This window comes from Spea bombifrons, chromosome 9, assembly GCF_027358695.1.
Source record: "Spea bombifrons isolate aSpeBom1 chromosome 9, aSpeBom1.2.pri, whole genome shotgun sequence".
Classification (NCBI taxonomy): Eukaryota; Metazoa; Chordata; class Amphibia; order Anura; family Pelobatidae; genus Spea; species Spea bombifrons.
In genome coordinates this window covers 11,009,513-11,032,553 of record NC_071095.1, presented here as the reverse complement: position 1 = coordinate 11,032,553, position 23,041 = coordinate 11,009,513, and the positions used below count along the sequence as shown (strand labels likewise).

General features: G+C 46.0%; 3 protein-coding genes across 4 annotated transcripts; 2 read left to right on the top strand and 1 right to left on the bottom strand.

Annotated features, from left to right (window-relative positions):
* Positions 1-230: 230 nt before the first annotated feature.
* On the bottom strand, positions 231-6,585 carry DDX24 (DEAD-box helicase 24). 2 transcript variants are annotated; one of them, XM_053475680.1, is made up of 9 exons: positions 6,381-6,585; positions 4,072-4,841; positions 3,133-3,528; positions 2,555-2,708; positions 1,792-2,307; positions 1,260-1,335; positions 976-1,164; positions 656-788; positions 231-539 (listed from the first exon to the last, which is right to left on the bottom strand). In XM_053475680.1, exons 2-9 carry the CDS (start codon positions 4,829-4,831, stop codon positions 286-288), a joined length of 2,478 nt encoding a protein of 825 aa, XP_053331655.1. In that variant the 5' UTR covers positions 4,832-4,841; positions 6,381-6,585; the 3' UTR covers positions 231-285. The 2 variants fall into 2 exon arrangements, with proteins under 2 accessions (XP_053331655.1, XP_053331656.1); XM_053475681.1 differs by having other exon boundaries at positions 6,430-6,585.
* A 4,125-nt stretch (positions 6,586-10,710) lies between these two features.
* LOC128505149 (acrosin-like) lies at positions 10,711-13,647 on the top strand. The gene is made up of 5 exons (XM_053475447.1): positions 10,711-10,789; positions 11,030-11,228; positions 11,570-11,838; positions 12,138-12,283; positions 12,844-13,647. The coding sequence occupies exons 1-5, from the start codon at positions 10,711-10,713 to the stop codon at positions 13,645-13,647; spliced, it is 1,497 nt and encodes a 498-aa protein (XP_053331422.1).
* A 6,021-nt stretch (positions 13,648-19,668) lies between these two features.
* LOC128505148 (acrosin-like) lies at positions 19,669-22,624 on the top strand. Its single transcript, XM_053475446.1, has 5 exons — positions 19,669-19,747; positions 19,986-20,184; positions 20,462-20,730; positions 21,030-21,175; positions 21,740-22,624. Exons 1-5 carry the CDS (start codon positions 19,669-19,671, stop codon positions 22,622-22,624), a joined length of 1,578 nt encoding a protein of 525 aa, XP_053331421.1.
* The last annotated feature ends 417 nt before the right edge of the window (positions 22,625-23,041 follow it).

The window sequence follows — 23,041 nt, the reverse complement described above, 5'->3', positions numbered from 1 at the left end:
TATCATTCCTCTTCTCCACCTCTGTGAATAATAACAGCCCCGTAATACACAGGCAGGACTTGTGCTGGAATATTTGCAAACCAGAAATATCAAGTCATTCCGGGCAAATACTTCAGCTCTGTGTGTTTTAGGGATCCCGCTACACCTTGGTATGGTCAGAATCGCCTGCCAAGGTACAAGGATTCCGGAGACCCGGATGTAATCACTTTAACTCATTCACGTGCCGATACTTTAGTGGTATAAAACAGAATTTATTAATTCACCTTGGGAATCATTCACAGTAACTCAGACCGCGCCTGCGCCTTTCCGTTTCTTCTTCTTCGTGGTTTCCTTGGAGTTCTGTTTGGAGATAGTCTGCAGGGCGCTCTCTGCTTTGCTGGTTAGGAGAGTCGGAAGGGTCAGCTTCCCGCTCTGCGTGGGATATTTGGTTTTGATGATGTTCCTGAAGACCGGCTGCGATAACAGCCGCTTTAACTGCTTCTTCATCGCTTTCACGGCTTTTTCCTTCTCTCTGTCTTCTTCTTCGTTCTGCTTCCCTCCTACAATTCAACAAGGACTTTAATGATTTATACAAACCCTGAGGGCGTGACATCAACACAACTGCTTTCCAGAAAAAGGGACAGATCTGAGTTAAGACAATCCTTCCCCCGTTTACCTATTAACTCATCATCGTCATCCAGGTCTATCTCAAGGGCCTCCGCAGCCTGCTGTATCCATGATTTCTGGTGCTTTGCTTTGCTGTTGAAATATTCCATCTTCTCAATCTGTCTCGCCAAATTGACACGTTCCTGCGGACAAACGTCATAATGTTTGAGATGTAAGCACAAAAGAAGCAAAGGTTTGATGAGACCCTCGTGCGTGCGCAGAAAGCACTCCCAGTGATTTCAATCGGAGCGCATTCCTGACACTGATTGGCTGCTTCAAGCAAGAAGTATAAGTATTAGATCGGGTTCTCTGGATACCGTAAATAGTTACCTTAATTCCATTCATGCACTTTCCATCCACTGGGAAGAATGGGAGGTCCTCATTTTTATTGAGGGTCCTGCAGATCTTTTTGAAGTTAAGAACGTCATCCGGTCCGATGAGCAGCAAACTGAGACCATCGCTGGAAGCACGTGCTGTTCTGCCGCTTCTGTGAACGTACGTTTCGGACGTCCTAGGGACCTGTATGGGAGATGGGAGAACGGGTGATGAGAATGGGGCGTCAGGTAAGTGGCGATGGCAGCGAGTAAGACTGCTACACAATGTGTCTTATCTACCTGGTAATGCAGGACGTGTTGAATGTTAGGGATGTCCAGACCCCGCGCGGCCACATCGGTGGTAAGCAGAATGCAGCTGGGAAAAGGAAACAAAGGAGGCTTCAGAATTTTACTTAAATAAGGGAAAGAGATGAATATTAACAGTCGGAAGAGTGACTTCAGTTCATTGCCGCTGACCACAAAACGCACAGATGAGAATAACTAATAACTCAATCCAATAACACGCTTCTTATACGGTCTGGCATTCCGCAACACTGATTGGCTGGTTGAGGGAGCCAATCGGCAGCAGCAAATGACTCCTACTAAATTTAACAGAAGAGCGTTTTGTATACGGGTACGGGAGTCTCTTCAGACATGAATTAGAGCGTTCTTCCATGCAGGGAGGCAATAATCACATGTCTGCTGAATACATCTCCTGCATGGCAGAAAGCTGAGGATGGGGAAGAGGTGATACTGCATGTTAGGAGATAATCCTCCCCCCATGTTTTTATAATGGGAAGCTGTATATTTGCTGCTATAACACATGCTTTACCTCTCGCGCTCAGCAAACCGCTCCAGGTTCTTTAACCTCTGCTTCTGGTGCATGTTGGCGTGCAGGGTTAGCGGGTTACAGTCCAGGATCGTGAGCAGAGAGCACAGCCGCTTGATGCAGTCGATACTGTTTGCAAACACCATGGTTCTCCCTGTGTACTGGAGTAGGAAGTAATAGAGGTAAAAGTCCTTCTCGTCGTTGGTGCAGTGGATCTTGGTTTCAGTGAGGGTCTCCACCGTCGCCTGCTTCCTGGTTAAATCGATGACTTTGGGCTTGGACTTCATACCGATCTTACGCATCAGAGACTCCAGTTTGCTGTCCTTGTCCATCTTTTTGAAGTTTTTTTTCTGCAGGAGTCTGGTAGGCGCCTGATGGATCAACGTCAGCGTGGCCGAAAACACAAAGGTTTGTCTTTTGGGGTTAAAATGGACATCTGACAGCAGCTCCAGAAGCTGAGACAGCTCAGCATAGTGACCCTTCTCAACCATCCTGTCTGCTTCATCAACAACTAGACACCTGATACACAGAGGAACGTAGGATTAGGAAATTCATAATCAACCAAACTCTGCGGAAACGGAGCAGATATAAATCAGCCACGTAAAAGACAGCACAGAATAAATCCCCTTTGAATACGGAGCTGTTGTGCCAACCAAATGCAAACTACCAGGGGCTTTTCTTTTACTTCCAGCTGGGGATGATGGGAGGTGTAGTCGAAAGCACACTGCAATGTCTCAGGCTGCTCACAACACACACAAGCGCTTACCGAAGCTGTCGGAGGTTGGATAGGTGCGGGTGCTTCTCCTTGATGAGTTCCCACACGCGGCCGGGGGTTGCTATGACAATTTCCGGTCTTCGATTTAACACTCGTTCTTGTTTTTGTGCAGCCATTCCACCGACAATAATTGCAGTTTTGATGCCTGGTATAACAGGAGAAATGTAATCCAGATTTCATTAACGTGCACCAACAATGTCAATGCAAGTAAATTATAGTGCTGCATTATTACCGCCTATGGAATGATCACAAAAGAAACGTGTTCATCCCACGATGAGCTATTTATTAAGGCATGGGAAGCGATTCCTCAAGAAGAGTTCTAAATAATTCTATAGAGATTTACTGACTTCTGTCGAAATGTGTGATCATCCCCTCTTTGTTATTTGATCGCTTGTGTAGACGATCTCATGACTGTATAACTAAATTAAGTGGCTGGAGTCTGTACATGTGTCATGATATGACATTAATTGGAACAAAAAAGATCCATAAAGCACAGGGGTACCAAACAAATAGGGTAAAAAAGCTAAAGTCTAAAAACAAAGTACAAAGAACGCACAACAAGCACTCACCTGTGAAGCGGGCGACTGCGTCTATGTGATGTTTAACCTGTACAGCTAATTCTCTAGTGGGAGCCACTACGAGCCCAAGCAGCGGCCTGCTTTTGTCCCACGCTGGGGCATTAGTAGGAGGAGCAGGGTTGAAGTTAATGTCCACATCTTCAACAACCTTCACACACCCCAATTCATCATCATCATCATCTTCATCATCGTCCTGACTGCTCTCGTCGCCTTCTCCATGGTCAGTTTTTTGGTTTTCCTCCGTCTCTGGAACCTCAGCCGGCCCCTGTCCATCCCCATCCGAAGAATCATTCGTTTTCTCTTCATCGCCGTCGGCGTCTTTGTTCTTTTGCCACTCCAGTATGGAATGAATCATAGGAATGGCAAAGGCGAGCGTTTTACCGCTTCCTGAAAAAGAAAATTAAACTTCGCTAAACTGATAATAAAATGGGTAAATATGTCACGCTAATGTTAAAGATGCAACTTCACCCAGGCAATGAGATCTATAAACTATGGTAGCCATGGTGACGGTAAACATATAGATCAAAATACATCCAGCTCTAAAGGTTTTAGCTTAGATCTCAAGGCTTAGGCTATCAAGAAACACTGAACTGTCCTAAGATGTAATGTGAACAGAATTACAGGAGTATTACTATTTCAATTGCAAGAAACTGGAAAACAAAACAAATTATAATGTGGGGAAATGATTAAAAACGAGTATTTACACTGAAAAATTAAAAGAGGAAAACTCGGTAAATAGCTTAGAATCCCCAACCTTCCAATAGTTTATGAAGATAGATAACAGGAATCGGAGAATAGGTAACCCTAAAGTGTACGTATATAGATCCATACGGAACCTGCTTCAATATTCAGTTAAGTAATCAATATTAACAACCTCTCTCACTCCATATTTATAGCTTCTTGTTGTAGTTGAAGGACACACAATATTACCCGTTTCTGCAGCCCCCAGAATATCCATTTTGTCTCTGATCGCTGGAGGCAGAACCAAGGCTTGAATCGGGGTTGGAGAAGAAAATCCCAGATAGCTGAGCGCTTGGAGAACCAGTTCTGGAACAAAGAGGTCCTTCCATGCAGAAACATCGGCATTCTTACCGGAGGAACCGGCCGCATCGCTCGCAGCCCAGTTCTTTAATTTCTTTGCAGATGTTGGAGCCGGCGGATTTCCCGTGGCCTTGGCCGCCGTTTTCTTTGACTTCCTTCTCTTCTTCTTCTTTTTGCCTTTCGGCTGCTCGTTTGGTTCAATGATTTCTTCGGCATTCTCATCTTCACTTTTTACACTTCCAGTGTCGAGCGGCTCATCCTCGCTAACAACCAAGCCTTCAGACTCATCTTCATGGAGAAGCAAATCCTCGCAGTCATCGTCGGCTTCTTCGCTTTCATGTTTGGACTCAAACTTGTCTTTACGCTTCTTTCTTTTTTTTTTGGACTTGGTCATCTGTTCTTCATCCTCATCGCCCTCCCCTGTATCCTCCCCATCGTGTTTTCTTTTCAAACCTTTTTTTATCAACTCCTTTGAAGACTTTACCAGTTTATAATCAGTAAGCTCCTCGAAACATACGATTTCCTCCAACTTCTCATCAGGAAACAGACTGGGATCCAACGAGACGGGCTTCCATTTTCCAATAATTTTTATACCTTTCTTGCCCTTAGAACGAAACCCCGCAGTTTTCTTATTCCTGTGTATCTTCATAACGGCTTATCTGGAAAACAAAGATCAGTAGCGATAATTATTGTGTGCAAAATATGAAATCATTTAATGTTTCCATCTCAAACGCCTGGCAACCGTAGCTACTAAAGCTTTAGTTCCAATGTGTAACTTTTTGCACTTTATGTCTGGGAACTTTGTAAATGAACCGATCGTGACACATACCGTATTTGCTCGATTATAAGACAAGGTTTTTTCAGAGCAAATGCTCTGAAAAATACCCCTCATCTTATAATAAGACCCAGATCCCCCTCAACGCTGCGGGGAATTCTCCTCTCTGGCAGTCGGGGAAGGTCTGTGCAATGCGTGTGGACAACCCCTGCTGCTACCGGCACTTTCACCGGTTCTTCTATGATAGAGGACCGGCGTCACATGACCTTCCGGGTCATAGAAGTGGCAGCGGAAGTTGCCTATGCGAATCGCACAGACTTCCACCCGCTGCACCCACTAGACACCAGGGAGTCAGAACCACTGGTAAGTCGGGGGGAGTGTTAAATGGGGGGGGGGGATAAGGCATTTCTGTAGGCAGAGTGCCCCATGATATGCCTTTTAACCCCCTATATGCCACTCTGGCATATAGGGGGTTAAAAGGCATATCATGGGGCAGAGTGGCATATAGGGGGGTATAAGGCATTTCTGGAGGCAGAGTGGCACATAGGGAGTTAAAAGGCATATCATGGGGCACAGTGGCATATAGAGGGTTAAAATGCCACTGTGCCCCATAATATGCCTTTTAACCCCCTATGTGCCACTCTGCCTCCAGAAATGCCTTATACCCCCCCATATGCCACTCTGGCATATAGGTTAAAATGCATATCATGGGGCAGAGTGGCATATAGGGGGGGTATAAGGGATTTCTGGAGGCAGAGTGGCACATAGGGGGTTAAAATGCATATCATGGGGCACAGTGGCATATAGAGGGTTAAAAGGCATATCATGGGGCACAGCGGCATATATGGGGTATAAGACATACCTGGGGTGCAGATGTGCATAACTGGGGGCAGGTTGGCAAATAAAAGGAAATAACAAAAAAATATATTTTTCTTAATCATAGCTTTTATTAAATGTGGAAAAAATAGTTTACATTAATTATAATTTACTAGTAAAACTTTTTTTCTACAGGGTCATCTTATATTCAGGCTTTTTCTTTTTTTTCCCTAAATCAATATTCAGATTTTGGGGGGTCGTCTTATAATCGAGCAAATACGGTGCACTCTATGTAGCGAGCCGCCAAATACGATAACCAAATGGGTCCAATACCGGCCCTCGCGGACACCTTGACTTATCATTATTTAACGATGCATATACCAGAGTCACCTGCTTTCAAGCAGGGATATTAACCATAACATGCTGGGAGTAAAAGCACCAACTGGAAGTCTTACATCACAGCGGGGTAAATTAGGAAGCAATCTGCACCTGACTATGTAACCCTGAAAATCTGCCCCTTCACTCTGAAGTCCCGGGATAATAATATAATGCGCGTTAAGAAGAATAAATTACTCATTAAAAAGAATAAAAGACTTTGTGCAGTTACCAAAGGAGACACGTAGTCGTTACTCGTAACGTGGACTCTTAGTGCATACCGAGCACGAACTCGCTCCTCGGCAGTCTCTCCGCTCCGTGTTATTAGCTCTGTGACAGATTTGCCCGGTCACGGTTCCCCCGATGTCGCTACACTGTGTCTACGATGCTCAACCACATGTACTCCCACGCTGCAGTGCCATTACTGTACTGACGTCATCAGCCGGGGACACAATAAACTTTATTAACAACGAACACCTGGACAGTGTCTGCTTCCTAGCAGGAATAGACTGCCTTATACCCCCCCCTATATGACACTCTGCCTCCCTGATATGCCTTATACCCTCCTATATGCCACTCTGCCCCATTATATGACTTTTAACCCCCTATATGCCACTCTGCCCCATGATGACTTTTAACCCCCTATATGCCACTCTGCCTCCAGAAATGCCTTATACCCCTATATGCCACTCTGCCCCAGACAGAGTGGCATATAGGGGGTTAAAAGGCATTTCTGGAGGCAGAGTGGCATAAAGGGGGTTAAAAAGGCATTTCTGGAGGCAGAGTGGCATATAGGGGGTTAAAAGACATTTCTGGAGGCAGAGTGGCATTAAGGGGGTTAAAAAGGCATTTCTGGAGGCAGAGTGGCATTAAGGGGGTTGAAAGGCATATCATGGGGCACTCTGCCTCCAGAAAAGCCTTATGCCCCCCTGACTTACCACTGTTTCTGATTTCCTGCTGTCCGGTGAGGGCAGTGGGTGGAGGCTAGCGTTCATGAAATTAAAGGGGCTGGCGTGCACGCAGTGCGCCACCCAATGGCCGCGCCTCAGCACTTTGTCCCATGTCTAAAAAGGGGTGGGTCTTGGCATGCCCCGCCCATTTTCCTTTTAAATGGGGGTGTTTCCCGGTGCCGTTGGCAGGAACGCCCTCAACATCAGAGGGAACTCCTACTGACTTAAATAGGAACGCTCACGATGTCAGTGGGACAGCCCCCAACATCAGCGGGGACTCCCACTGACATCACAGGACCGTCAGTTTGGCAGCCCTGGCCACGTCCCGCAAGGGAGCCCATAAGTCCCCAGGTATGCCCATCACATTACATCAATATGTGTTAAGACAATCAGGAAAGGATGGGCATGGATGGTGGGCTGCTTCACTGGCGCAATGGGCCACTTGTCTAGACCTGCCCCCAGGCCGTAGGCTACCGGCCCTTCCCGGCCAGTCAGGGTTGTTTACAGCCAGAAGAATAAATGAATATATAAATCAGAGCATTGATGAGATGAAACATTCCGATTCTCTGACTTCACTCTATGTAATAATCAAACAACACGGCTACACTTCTCATCACGAAAGGCTGAGTTGGCCTCTTATAATGTATTGTTAAATTAGAATACAGGGTTCATGGATTTAATCATGCAGTATGCAGGGCTATCTCTGTCCTTCTGGAGGCGGCATTGATAAGAACTGGAGTACATGACTACATGGATGGTTCCAAAAGCCCTGCATGCCTTAAAAAACGTAAGACATCATTTCTGCGGGGTAAATAAATGGGACAAAGGCATGAAAGTCGGAAACTGTATACTACTGGAATACCTACAAAAATTATCTATAAATAATTGAGTTTTGTAGGTATTCCAGTACTATACAGCCTCCTGCTCCTTCTACCTGCTGCCTTTGTGATGTCACAATACACAGATGACATCACAATAGGTGATGATGTCACGGAGGCTATAAAGGGCCCTGACATTCCAGCAGTAGTTCAGTGTAGAAGTGAAGGAGCAACGATGGCTTCAAAGCAGATAAATCGCATCCAACTTCTAATGATTCTGATCCTCACCGCCCTGCATCCATCTGACTCAAACAGTAAGTACACCCATCACTCCCATCCATCACCGCCCTGCAACATCGCTGCCACTAAACCATCCTTTTATTGTGTGTAGTGCAGACAGGTGCCTGATGGGAGTATTGCCCTGTAACCCCCCCCCCCGAGCCCCATACTGGTTTTAACCCTTTTTAATTGAATTTAATTGGGAATCTGCGTTTATTTCACCCAAATAGATAACATTATCATTAACATCCGAGTCACTGGATGACCTCACTAATCCCCCATGTATGATGTAAGAGTGTTTATTTTAGGATTCTCATTTTATTGGTTGTTACTAAATGATCGTTATAAGGACGCTTTCAGAAGCCCTGCATGTCCTAAAAAACCTAATATATAATTTGTGGGTAAAATAAATGGGAGACGGGGGAGATCCGGCTGAAAAATCCATTGCAAGCGGATCAAAACCCTTCAACCCTAAAGGGTAAAAAAAAGAATAATAATACAGCCCTCACCCTTCAAGGGTTAATTCAGTAGATATAGGCCCACACAGGCTGTATATTCTTTAATATAACAGTGAATACCTATTATATAAATTATTATATATATATATATATATATATATATATATATATTATTAGTATTAGTATTCCAGTAGTATATGGCCTCCTGCTCCTTGCACCTGCTGCCTTTGTGATGTCACAATACACAGATGACATCATAATAGGTGATGATGTCACGGAGGCTGTAAAGGGCCCTGACATTCCGGCAGTAGTTCAGTGTAGAAGTGAAGGAGCAACGATGGCTTCAAAGCAGATAAATCGCATCCAACTTCTAATGATTCTGATCCTCACCGCCCTGCATCCATCTGACTCAAACAGTAAGTACACCCATCACTCCCATCCATCACCGCCATGCAACATCGCTGCCACTAAACCATCCTTTTATTGTGTGTAGTGCAGACAGGTACCTGACGGGAGTATCGCCCTGTAACCCCCCCCCCCCAAGCCCCATACCGGTTTTAACCCTTTTTAATTTGAATGACAGGATCCTGTCTTGAATTTCATTGGAAATCTGCGTTTATTTCACCCAAATAGATAACATTATCATTAACATCCGAGTCACTGGATGACCTCACTAATCCCCCATGTATGATGTAAGAGTGTTTATTTTAGGAGTCTCATTTTATTGCTTGTTACTAAATGATCGTTATAAGGACGCTTTCAGAAGCCCTGCATGTCCTAAAAAACCTAATATATAATTTGTGGGTAAAATAAATGGGAGACGGGGAAGATCCGGCTGAAAAATCCATTGCAAGCGGATCAAAACTCTTCAACCCTAAAGGGTAAAAAAAAGAATAATAATACAGCCCTCACCCTTCAAGGGTTAATTCAGTAGATATAGGCCCACACAGGCTGTATATTCTTTAATATAACAGTGAATACCTATTATATAAATTATTATATATATATATATATATATATATATATATTATTAGTATTAGTATTCCAGTAGTATATGGCCTCCTGCTCCTTGCACCTGCTGCCTTTGTGATGTCACAATACACAGATGACATCATAATAGGTGATGATGTCACGGAGGCTGTAAAGGGCCCTGACATTCCGGCAGTAGTTCAGTGTAGAAGTGAAGGAGCAACGATGGCTTCAAAGCAGATAAATCGCATCCAACTTCTAATGATTCTGATCCTCACCGCCCTGCATCCATCTGACTCAAACAGTAAGTACACCCATCACTCCCATCCACCACCGCCCTGCAACATCGCTGCCACTAAACCATCCTTTTATTGTGTGTAGTGCAGACAGGTACCTGACGGGAGTATCGCCCTGTAACCCCCCCCCCCCAAGCCCCATACCGGTTTTAACCCTTTTTAATTTGAATGACAGGATCCTGTCTTGAATTTCATTGGAAATCTGCGTTTATTTCACCCAAATAGATAACATTATCATTAACATCCGAGTCACTGGATGACCTCACTAATCCCCCATGTATGATGTAAGAGTGTTTATTTTAGGAGTCTCATTTTATTGCTTGTTACTAAATGATCGTTATAAGGACGCTTTCAGAAGCCCTGCATGTCCTAAAAAACCTAATATATAATTTGTGGGTAAAATAAATGGGAGACGGGGAAGATCCGGCTGAAAAATCCATTGCAAGCGGATCAAAACTCTTCAACCCTAAAGGGTAAAAAAAAGAATAATAATACAGCCCTCACCCTTCAAGGGTTAATTCAGTAGATATAGGCCGGCACAGGCTGTATATTCTTTAATATAACAGCGAATACCTATTATATATTATTATTATTATTAATATTATCATATATATTATTATTACTATTATTATTATAAGTATTCCAGTAGTATACGGCCTCCTGCTCCTTCCACCTGCTGCCTTTGTGATGTCACAATACACAGATGACATCACAATAGGTGATGATGTCACGGAGGCTGTAAAGGGCCCTGACATTCCAGCAGTAGTTCAGTGTAGAAGTGAAGGAGCAACGATGGCTTCAAAGCAGATAAATCGCATCCAACTTCTAATGATTCTGATCCTCACCGCCCTGCATCCATCTGACTCAAACAGTAAGTACACCCATCACTCCCATCCATCACCGCCCTGCAACATCGCTGCCACTAAACCATCCTTCTATTGTGTGTAGTGCAGACAGGTGCCCTGTAACTCCCCCGAGCCCCATACCGGTTTTAACCCTTTTTCTTCTGTCTTTATATATATATATTAAACACATTGTCGTTGTCTTACATAACAGTATCTCGTCCGACGCGGTTTGTTGATTTTTGCCCCTTTTTGTCACTCTCTTTCAGGCTGCGGCAGACGCCCGCTCATGTCAGAATATGGCAGCTCGCGGATTGTTGGAGGAGTTGATGCGCAGCCTGGTGCTTGGCCATGGCTGGTCAGCATCCAAGTGCCTTCCGGAGGCGGACATCGCCACTCCTGCGGAGGCACTTTAATCGATGAGCAGTGGGTCCTAACAGCGGCTCACTGCTTCAAGACCATGAAGAGGTAAGGATGGGGGAGGGGGGTAAGAATGGTGGCTGTGCATAATGGGATTGTGAGGGGTAGAAACGTTACCATTCGCTTTACCCTCACTATTATAACCTGACAAAGCCATCACACGTTACATTGTAAACTTCTGCCTGGTTAATGTTACATCTCCTGTTTGTGAATCGATTTCACATCTTTGCCCCGGAATTCCTCTTGATTAATAGAGCTCAATGGGTTTATGATAAGAATGATAATGTATGGATTCCCGCTAACGTCTGTCTGTCTGTCTGTCATTATCTAACGTCTGTCTGTCTGTCTGTATTTATCTAACGTCTGTCTGTCTGTCTGTCATCATCCAGACTCGTTTCCAAATGGCAAATCATACTTGGAGGATTCCAACTGTCGGATCCATCGCGAAGTGACGTCCAGATCAGATCCATCGACTCGTACGTTCAGCACGAGCATTACAATCCTCGGACTGAGCGGAACGACGTGGCGCTGATCAAGCTGAACCAGACCGTGAGATTCACCGACTTCGTGCAGCCGGCCTGCCTGCCGAGCGACACCAAGGACATTCACGCCATGGATCATTGCTACATCAGCGGCTGGGGCGTCACCAAAGATAAAAGTGAGTGTCCATTACAGGGGAGATTTCTCCTCTTGGGGATATAAACGGGGAATAGTTTTTCCGGAAGGGGGTCGTTGCGCGTCTAGCCAAACAGATGTAAACCCAAAGACACTGAACTCACCAAAACTCACCCCACTAACTGCTCCCAGTCACACACGCCACACTCAGCCGCACACACACCACTCTTACACAGACTCCATGAATAGTTTATTTAAGTCACTCTTCTCCTATCCATCGCTGGCGTCTGTGCGTCCGGCAGCCGGTGATATTCATGAGTTTAATCTTTGATGTCTCAACAGCCATCCAAACGGCAGATATCCTCCAAGAGGCCAAAGTCAACCAGATTCCTCTGGAGAGGTGCAACGGCTCCGCGTGGTATAACGGAGAAGTCCACGACTACAATCTCTGTGCCGGCTACGAGGAGGGTGGTATCGATAGCTGCCAGGTAAGAAACCAAATCTCTATTTCTGAGGGGGTTTATAAAACCAAATCTGTCTGTTGGAGATGGTATTTTGTTCCAAATCTTCTCCCCGGAAACATGCGCCGCTAGGACAATAGTAAAAACTGTGCCACCAAGACGAGGAAGACCATATGTCTTTGAATGAAGATGGGTTAACCCAGTCACATGGCTCCGACAAAGAGATCCGGGGGGGGGGGTTATGACCATACCCTGGGATATCGGAGCGCGCTTACACCGATTGGATACAAATATTTGTGGATTTTTTGGGCTAGAGGACGTAATAGCAAAAATAGATAAAAAGAGACAATCTGGGCCACCATGTCATGTTCTGGGGATTATTCTGGGATTCAGGCCACCGTGTCACAGAACGGTCATTATATCCAGACATCGGGTGGCTGTGGCTCCGCTTTTAGAAACTTCCCGGCCAAGTCGCTCTTTAGTGAATAAACCGCAGAGCTTTTACAGGGGAAACGCAGCTGAGGCTGCAGTTTGTTACAAACCAAGGAAAAGCGTCATTAACCTTCCTCTATACTTTACTCCTGTAGGGAGACAGCGGAGGGCCATTTATGTGCATGGACCCGGACAGCTCCACGTATAACGTCATCGGAGTGACAAGCTGGGGTGAGGGCTGCGGAAAATACCAAAAGCCAGGAGTGTATTCCAACACTCAATACTACCGCGAGTGGATCCTCAAAACAATGGGAACCCCATCTCCTGCGCTGAAGGAAGCCACTGGGACCCCAAGCTTGAGTGGAAGCAAAGCTCCACTGCGGCCAAAACCAACACGGCCAGCAAGAACCATGCGACCTGCACCTCAGATACCAACCGTGCGACCCACACGCCGGACAGCAACCGTGCGACCCACACGCTGGAGACCAACTGTGCGACCCACACGCTGGAGACCAACCGTGCGACCCACACGCCGGAGACCAACTGTGCGACCCGCACAGCAGACACAGCCTGCGCAACAGGCGGCATGGACAATGCCCGGGAAGCGTAAGCCGCGGACGCGGCCTGCGCAACGGGCGACATGGGCAATGCCCGGGAAGCGTAAGCCGCGGACGCGGCCTGCGCAACGGGCGACATGGACAATGCCTGCGCAGAGAACACCTGGCACGCAGAATGCGCAACGGAAACCGCGGACGCGGCCGGCGCAGCATGCCATTCCAATGCATCGTGAGAACCGTGCGCCTGAGACAGAGCCTGCACGTCCTGCAAAGACGGCCGCGCCACCAAACACCATTGAAAAACTGAAACAGATGTTCATAACCATGACATCTAACGGGCGGCGGACCAAAAAAGCTTTGCAGAAGATTCTCATGGCTGCTACAGAACAATCAGCTCGATAAGAGACTGCAATCAGACTGTTACAGACAGAGACTGTTCTTAGAAACTTAAGAAAGCTATTGGAATAGCTATTAAGATAGATGTTAAGTTAGATGTTAAGTTAGTTGTTAAGTTAGTTGTTAAGTTAGTTGTTAAGTTAGTTGTTAAAAAAGCTGTTATAACAGCTCTTAAATAAATGATAAGTTAGGGGTTAGGGCAATTCCTCTGTGGTCAGTTTGGTCATTCATGGGAAAAATGGGAAATCCAGGGAATCAGTTACTTTTTACGGTGATGCAGATTCTATGGGAATTCACATGTTTGTTAGAGTAGAAGGTGTTGGCGAGTACACGCAGATTTGGAGTTAGAGTAAAGAGGCTGAAAGTAGGCATTTAAAGGCCACCAATTCCACAAATGGCTTCAGGGGGTCGTAACTCGTCCAAAATATCAAGGGTCCTGGGGAGACAACCGCGGAGCCTCCAGGCGGTGATACGGGGAGGTTTACATCAGAAGACAAATCGATTGTCTCAGCGCCTTCTCGCTTCCGTTCTAGAATTCCGAACATGAATCGTGTTTTGTAAATTTGAGAGAAGCAAACGGGCCGGTAGAGCTTAGAAAGAAAGAGAAAGATCCGGTTTCTCTGCGGGGGTTCGGAGGTCAGTTACGTTTAAACAAAGTTTTGTACATTGGAGCGAAGAGCTGATATTTTGTATTTAGAGGGATAAACAATTTAAACAAAAATACCCGCATCAGCCCAGCTTGGCAAACGTACTTTGTTATTCCTGGCCACCCGAACTCGGTAAATTTAAATGTTTAACTAATTTGAGGAGAAGAGGAAGAAAACCGAAGAAAAAAAGAAGCGTTTTATGAGATTTAACATGTTGACCTAAAATGACGTGATTAGGAAATAAGCTGTTTTTAAGCTTAAATTGCTTTATTTAATGTTAATTTTAAATACTCTAGCTGATGTTCCCCATAAGCCTGCAATCCACCGTCGCACCGATCGCTACCCGGTGACTGTGAGCAGCGACGCACCATTTATATATAGGTGCCCCTTCTGTAAAGGCATCGAAGTCTCTCTATGGGTTTAGCAATCAATGCCCACCGGCTCGTTGGCTTTAAACGCCTAATATTGGTGCTGTTGCTGAGTTCACTAAAATACATCCGGGCGACTCCGCCGCTGAGCCCCTGATATCCTTACGCATCGCCAAGGCTTTTGCCAAAAACATTCAAGGGATTCCCAAGTTGCAAAAAGTTTGGTAATTCTGGGTTCAGCGCCTGATCCCAGCTTTCAAAACAACCGTTGATGCAAGAGAGAGCGTGGAATACAGGTTGGACTGCCTCCCAGCAGAGGTGGTAGAGGGTAATACAGTGAGGGGTTAAACATGCATGGGATAGACATACGGCTCCTGAATCTAAGACAAGACCAACGACTGATTAAGGTTTGAGTCTTTACAGCAGGAGAAACGGGCGACTAGACGGGGGCCGGATGGGGCCGATCTGCCGGCAGGTTCTTTGTTTATATGTGAGAACCAGAAACAATGATCCAATTGGGGGGGGGGGCTTGGATATTAAACCAGATCCCAGGTCATGCAGACAGCGACTCCTTCCAATTTAGCTTCTCTTGCCACTTATTTTCCGTGCATCAATAGCGCTCGCAGCGAGGGTTACTGTGTACAAACACAAAGAATGTTTCCTTGGGAACAGACGCGTTCCTTTTAGGCGGCGAAAACATACGTGGCCTGGGGTATGTCCATTGTACAGCGCTGCAGTATATGATGGCGCTATAAATAAATCATACTAATAATAACCTGAGAAGGCCAGCAAATTGGGAGTTCGCTTTGCCGCTTACTTACAACACCGAATCCGTTATTCACTATGAAAGACGACTAAACACCAGACGCTCTCAGCTGTCACTCAACGGCATACTTCCAAACATTTAAAGGGACGCCGTCATTAAAAACGATATATGATATACATTATTTATTATATAGGAATCTAAGACGAGACCAACGACTGATTAAGGTTTGAGTCTTTACAGCGGGCGAAACGGGCAGACGAGACGGGGGCCGGACAGGGGCCGATCTGGGTGTGGGTGATCACCGGGTATCAGAGCTCAATCCCTTGACCTAAAATCACAGCAGAGATGACATACTTTTAAAATCAGATTTCATTTGATTGTACCGGTTCGCTTGATTTTTGGGTACCTGTACCTCCCGATGTATTCGTCTCCACGATTATCTAGGGTATGGCTGCCCTAAAGACAGCTTTAACTTCCTTAATGCCGTGATTCATACATTTATCTTGGATCCATTCCTTTTTTTCTGTTCCAGTCCTCCACGGCTTCCTCGTGCATTAAAAGCTTTTATTCTTGTCTTTACGTGTAATTAAAATATAACGTAATATTTAGAAACAATGCAAATCCACAGGTGGTTTAATGGGACCGGAATCTGATATAATTGCAATAAAGAAGGATGCAATCTATTTTGTGCTACAAAAGACCCTCTTTCCCTGATGTATCGGTTCTGTCGGACCCCTTGAATGTATGGACTGTACGAAGCGCTGCGGAAATTGCTGGCGCTACATAAATAAAATAGAATGATAAATGAATAATCTTGCTGCAATGGATACCTGGCGTTACGGAAGATAATATTCTTTTACTTCTAATCTCCAAGAGAATGTCGAGCAAAAAAAATCCTAAAATGGGCAACCGGGACGAATTTACATCGTCCAGGGAACCGGAAAAATAAAAAAGATATGCCCAAAGGCGCAAACCGGCACGCATACAATAATCCCGGCATCAAATGGCAACTTATCCCATGAATCGATCCGTTCAGCTCCCGGGGTTGTGCAATGCAGGTAAAGCACGGGCGATGGGTATCGTGGTTTCAGGAGAAGGAAGGCACTTTGTGCTGTTATAAAAGTAATGGATATCGAGCTCAGGGCGTAATTATTAAAGATACATTGGATATCAGAGACCTGGTAATGCAATGGATATTATAAGCAGGTTTATCCATGACTGCTTGTGAAATGCAAGCAGGGAGCCAATCAATGTGCCGTAAACTGATTTACGTTCAAGCAGGAGTCGTTCTGCAGTCAAAGAAAACGAAGGCGCCAGTGGACAGAGACCCTTCGACGGTCAGCGGCCCCCAGTGCGTTTGTTTCATTCGCCAAGGAAGTATCTGAAGTCGCTAGGTGTAATGGGAAAAGTGGGGGTTGGGATGGAAGAAGGAAGGGGAATTACATGCCCCCCTTTTACATTGTAAGCGGTGAAGATGGGGGGTGCAGTATAGAATCCTATAGACCCTATGGAGAGGGGGGAGAGGCTGGTCGTATCACCAACATTTGGGACATGTTGAGGAAATACCCTTACGAAAAAATTACTGCAGTTTTTCTGAAGTAATACTGCGGTTTTTTGGACATGAAAAAACTGCAATACTGCACTTTTACTGCAGTATTACTGCACATTTACTGCAGTTTTACTGCATTTGTACTTCACTGTACTGCAGTTGTACTGCAGTTATTTATGTACGGAAGTACAAATGCAATAAAGCTGCAGTACATTGAAGTACAATGCAGTATAATTGCAGTAAAAAAAAAAAGTGCAGTAAATGTGCAGTAATAATGCAGTACAGTGAAGTACAAATGCAGTAAAACTGCAGTAAATGTGCAGTAATACTGCAGTAAAAGTGCAGTATTGCAGTTTTTTCATGTCCAAAAAACTGCAGTATTACTTCAGAAAAACTGCAGTAATTTTTTGTAAGGGTATGACTAAAGCACGGATTGAGGTCCTTGAAGTTCTAACGTTGGCCCCCACACCAGGCTTGCAATTTGTTACCGGTGTCTGGGACGCGTACCGGAAACACCTGAACCCAACGCCAGCTTGGCCTCTGTTCCCACGACTCGCGGTGCTCCCGGTAGTAAGGTTTTGGCGCGGGCCGCGTACTAAAGCCGACGCTGTATGTTGTCCACGTGTTCTGCTGGCAGCACAGCGATTACCGTCTCTCCAGTCAGTCTAATTGGTTCATCTTTGTATTCCAGACGCCTTCACCTCCATCTGACCTGCGCGGCTCTCCACTTTACTGTAATAACACCCTTAGCACGTGAACGTCTCTCTAATGTCTTTTCATATCACACAGACTTAAATTATTTCTTTGAGCCTCCACTACCATCCAACCGCAGGCCGAGACACGGTATAAACAAAGTACAACAGCCTCGAAAAACCTGCTAGAACGAGAACGAGTCCCATTACGTGTTGGATTTTACAGGGCATTAGTCCCACCGGCGGGTCACTGACCCAAGGAATGTCCACGTTTGCCCCAGATACCCCCATGCTACATTCACCCCCCCCCCTTTGCCACCTCCCGCCTCTCACCCCCCCCCCCCCCGTCTCCTTACAAGAGTCTACCAAACAGAGAGGGAGGTCACGAAGCGCCCGAGATTTGTCACGTGTTCTTCTATAAAGCTGTGGCGTCCGAGGTCCTCTAGGACTGGGGTTCACCGGATGAAATGACGTTTTGGGAAATACACTTTAATAGTTCAGCCGCTCCTCGTCCTACCCGGCTATTTATTTACAAAGGATTGTTGTTGTCTTATTTTTTATCAATGGAGACCACATTGATTGATTGTTGAAGGCAAGGCTCTAAAATCCGATTCATTACTAAAGCCGGTCGGGGTTGTTTACGGCCAGGAGAATAAATGAATATATAAATCAGAGCTTTGATGAGATGAAACATTCTGACTCGCTGACTTCACTCTACGTAATAATACACTTCTCATCACGAAAGGCCGAGTTGGCCTCTTATAATGTATTGTTAAATTAGAATACAGGGTTCATGGATTTAATCATGCAGTATGCAGGGCTATCTCTGTCCTTCTGGAGGCGGCATTGATAAGAACTGGAGTACACGACTACATGGATGGTTCCAAAAGCCCTGCATGCCTTAAAAAAACGTAAGACATCATTTCTGCGGGGTAAATAAATGGGATAAAGGCATGAAAGTCGGAAACTGTATACTACTGGAATACCTACAAAAATTATCTATAAATAATTGAGTTTTGTGGGTATTCCAGTAGTATACAGCCTCCTGCTCCTTCCACCTGCTGTCCTTGTGATGTCACAATACACAGATGACATCACAATAGGTGATGATGTCACGGAGGCTGTAAAGGGCCCTGACATTCCAGCAGTAGTTCAGTGTAGAAGTGAAGGAGCAACGATGGCTTCAAAGCAGATAAATCGCATCCAACTTCTAATGATTCTGATCCTCACCGCCCTGCATCCATCTGACTCAAACAGTAAGTACACCCATCACTCCCATCCATCACCGCCCTGCAACATCGCTGCCAATAAACCATCCTTCTATAGTGTGTAGTGCAGACAGGTGCCCTGTAACTCCCCCGAGCCCCATACCGGTTTTAACCCTTTTTTAATTTGAATGACAGGATCCTGTCTTGAATTTAATTGGAAATCTGCGTTTATTTCACCCAAATAGATAACATTATCATTAACATCCGAGTCACTGGATGACCTCACTAATCCCCCCATGTATGATGTAAGAGTGTTTATTTTAGGATTCTCATTTTATTGGTTGTTACTTAATGATCGTTATAAGGCCGGTTTCAAAAGCCCTGCATGTCCTAAAAAACCTAATATATAATTTGTGGGTAAAATAAATGGGAGACGGGGAAGATCCGGCTGAAAAATACATCGCAAGCGGATCAAAACCCTTCAACCCTAAAGGGTAAAAAAAAGAATAATACAGCCCTCACCCTTCAAGGGTTAATACAGCAAATATAGTCCCGCACAGGCTGTATATTCTTTAATATAACAGCGAATACCTATTATATAAATTATTATCGATATTATTATTATTACTATTATTAGTATTAGTATTCCAGTAGTATACGGCCCCCTGCTCCTTCTACCTGCTGTCTTTGTGATGTCACAATACACAGATGACATCACAATAGGTGATGATGTCACGGAGGCTGTAAAGGGCCCTGACATTCCAGCAGTAGTTCAGTGTAGAAGTGAAGGAGCAACGATGGCTTCAAAGCAGATAAATCCCATCCAACTTCTAATGATTCTGATCCTCACCGCCCTGCATCCATCTGACTCAAACAGTAAGTACACCCATCACTCCCATCCATCACCGCCCTGCAACATCGCTGCCACTAAACCATCCTTCTATAGTGTGTAGTGCAGACAGGAGCCCTGTAACTCCCCCGAGCCCCATACCGGTTTTAACCCTTTTTCTTCTGTCTTTATATATATATTAAACACATTGTCGTTGCCTTACATAACAGTATCCCGTCCGACGCGGTTTGTTGATTTTTGCCCCTTTTTGTCACTCTCTTTCAGGCTGCGGCAGACGCCCGCTCATGTCAGAATATGGCAGCTCGCGGATTGTTGGAGGAGTTGATGCGCAGCCTGGTGCTTGGCCATGGCTGGTCAGCATCCAAGTGCCTTCCGGAGGCGGACATCGCCACTCCTGCGGAGGCACTTTAATCGATGAGCAGTGGGTCCTAACAGCGGCTCACTGCTTCAAGACCATGAAGAGGTAAGGATGGGGGAGGGGGGTGAGAATGCTGGCTGTGCATAATGGGATTGTGAGGGGTAGAAATGTTACCATTCGCTTTACCCTCACTATTATAACCTGACAAAGCCATCACGCGTTACATTGTAAACTTCTGCCTGGTTAACGTTACATCTCCTGTTTGTATCGATTTCACATCTTTGCCCCGGAATTCCTCTTGATTAATAGAGCTCAATGTGTTTATGATAAGAATGATAATGTATGGATTCCCGCTAACGTCTGTCTGTCTGTCATCATCCAGGCTCGTTTCCAAATGGCAAATCATACTTGGAGGATTCCAACTGTCGGATCCATCGCGAAGTGACGTCCAGATCAGATCTATTGACTCGTACGTTCAGCACGAGCATTACAATCCTCGGACTGAGCGGAACGACGTGGCGCTGATCAAACTGAACCAGACCGTGAGATTCACCGACTTCGTGCAGCCGGCCTGCCTGCCGAGCGCCACCAAGGACATTCACGCCATGGATCATTGCTACATCAGCGGCTGGGGCGTCACCAAAGATAAAAGTGAGTGTCCATTACAGGGGAGATTTCTCCTCTTGGGGTTATAAACGGGGAATAGTTTTTCCGGAAGGGGGTCGTTGCCCGTCTAGCCAAACAGATGTAAACCCAAAGACACTGAACTCACCAAAACTCACCCCACTAACTGCTCCCAGTCACGCCCGCCACACTCAGCCGCACACACACCACTCTTACATGGACTCCATGAATAGTTTATTTAAGTCACTCTTCTCCTATCCATCGCTGGCGTCTGTGCGTCCGGCAGCCAGTGATATTCATGAGTTTAATCTTTGATGTCTCAACAGCCATCCAAACGGCAGATATCCTCCAAGAGGCCAAAGTCAACCAGATTCCTCTGGAGAGGTGCAACGGCTCCGCGTGGTATAACGGAGAAGTCCACGACTACAATCTCTGTGCCGGCTACGAGGAGGGTGGTATCGATAGCTGCCAGGTAAGAAACCAAATCTCTATTTCTGAGGGGGTTTATAAAACCAAATCTGTCTGTTGGAGATGGTATTTTGTTCCAAATCTTCTCCCCGGGAACATGCGCCGCTAGGACAATAGTAAAAACTGTGCCACCAAGACGAGGAAGACCATATGTCTTTGAATGAAGATGGGTTAACCCAGTCACATGGCTCCGACAAAGAGATCCGGGGGGGGGGGGGGTTATGACCATACCCTGGGATATCGGAGCGCGCTTACACCGACTGGATACAAATATTTGTGGATTTTTGGGGCTAGAGGACATAATAGCAAAAAATAGATAAAAAGAGACAATCTGGGCCACCATGTCATGTTCTGGGGATTATTCTGGGATTCAGGCCACCGTGTCACAGAACGGTCATTATATCCAGACATCGGGTGGCTGTGGCTCCGCTTTTAGAAACTCCCCGGCCAACTCGCTCTTTAGTGAATAAACCGCAGAGCTTTTACTGGGGAAGCGCAGCTGAGGCTGCAGTTTGTTACAAACCAAGGAAAAGCGTCATTAACCTTCCTCTATACTTTACTCCTGTAGGGAGACAGCGGAGGACCATTTATGTGCATGGACCCGGACAGCTCCACGTATAACGTCATCGGAGTGACAAGCTGGGGTGAGGGCTGCGGAAAATCCAAAAAGCCAGGAGTGTATTCCAACACTCAATACTACCGCGAGTGGATCCTGAAGACAATGGGAACCCCATCTCCTGCGCTGAACGAAGCCACTGGGACCCCAAGCTTGAGTGGAAGCAAAGCTCCACTGCGGCCAAAACCAACACGGCCAGCAAGAACCATGCGACCTGCACCTCAGATACCAACCGTGGGACCCACACGCCGGACAGCAACCGTGCGACCCACACGCTGGAGACCAACTGTGCGACCCACACGCCGGAGACCAACTGTGCGACCCACACGCTGGAGAGCAACTGTGCGACCCACACGCCGGAGACCAACTGTGCGACCCGCACAGCAGACACAGCCTGCGCAACAGGCGGCATGGACAATGCCCGGGAAGCGTAAGCCGCGGACGCGGCCTGCGCAACAGGCGGCATGGACAATGCCCGGGAAGCGTAAGCCGCGGACGCGGCCTGCGCAACGGGCGACATGGGCAATGCCCGGGAAGCGTAAGCCGCGGACGCGGCCTGCGCAACGGGCGACATGGACAATGCCTGCGCAGAGAACACCTGGCACGCAGAATGCGCAACGGAAACCGCGGACGCGGCCGGCGCAGCGTGCGATTCCAATGCATCGTGAGAACCGTGCGCCTGAGACAGAGCCCGCACGTCCTGCAAAGACGGCCGCGCCACCAAACACCATTGAAAAACTGAAACAGATGTACACAACCATGACATCTAACGGGCGGCGGACCAAAAAAGCTTTGCAGAAGATTCTCATGGCTGCTACAGAACAATCAGCTCGATAAGAGACTGCAATCAGACTGTTACAGACAGAGACTGTTCTTAGAAACTTAAGAAAGCTATTGTAATAGCTATTAAGATAGATGTTAAGTTAGTTGTTAAGTTAGTTGTTAAGTTAGTTGTTAAGTTAGTTGTTAAGTTAGTTGTTAAAAAAGCTGTTATAACAGCTCTTAAATAAATGATAAGTTAGGGGTTAGGGCAATTCCTCTGTGGTCAGTTTGGTCATTCATGGGAAAAATGGGAAATCCAGGAAATCAGTTACTTTTTCCGGTGATGCAGATTCTATGGGCATTCACATGTTTGTTAGAGTAGAAGGTGTTGGCGAGTACACGCAGATTTGGAGTTAGAGTAAAGAGGCTGAAAGTAGGCATTTAAAGGCCACAAATGGCTTCAGGGGGTCGTAACTCGTCCAAAATATCAAG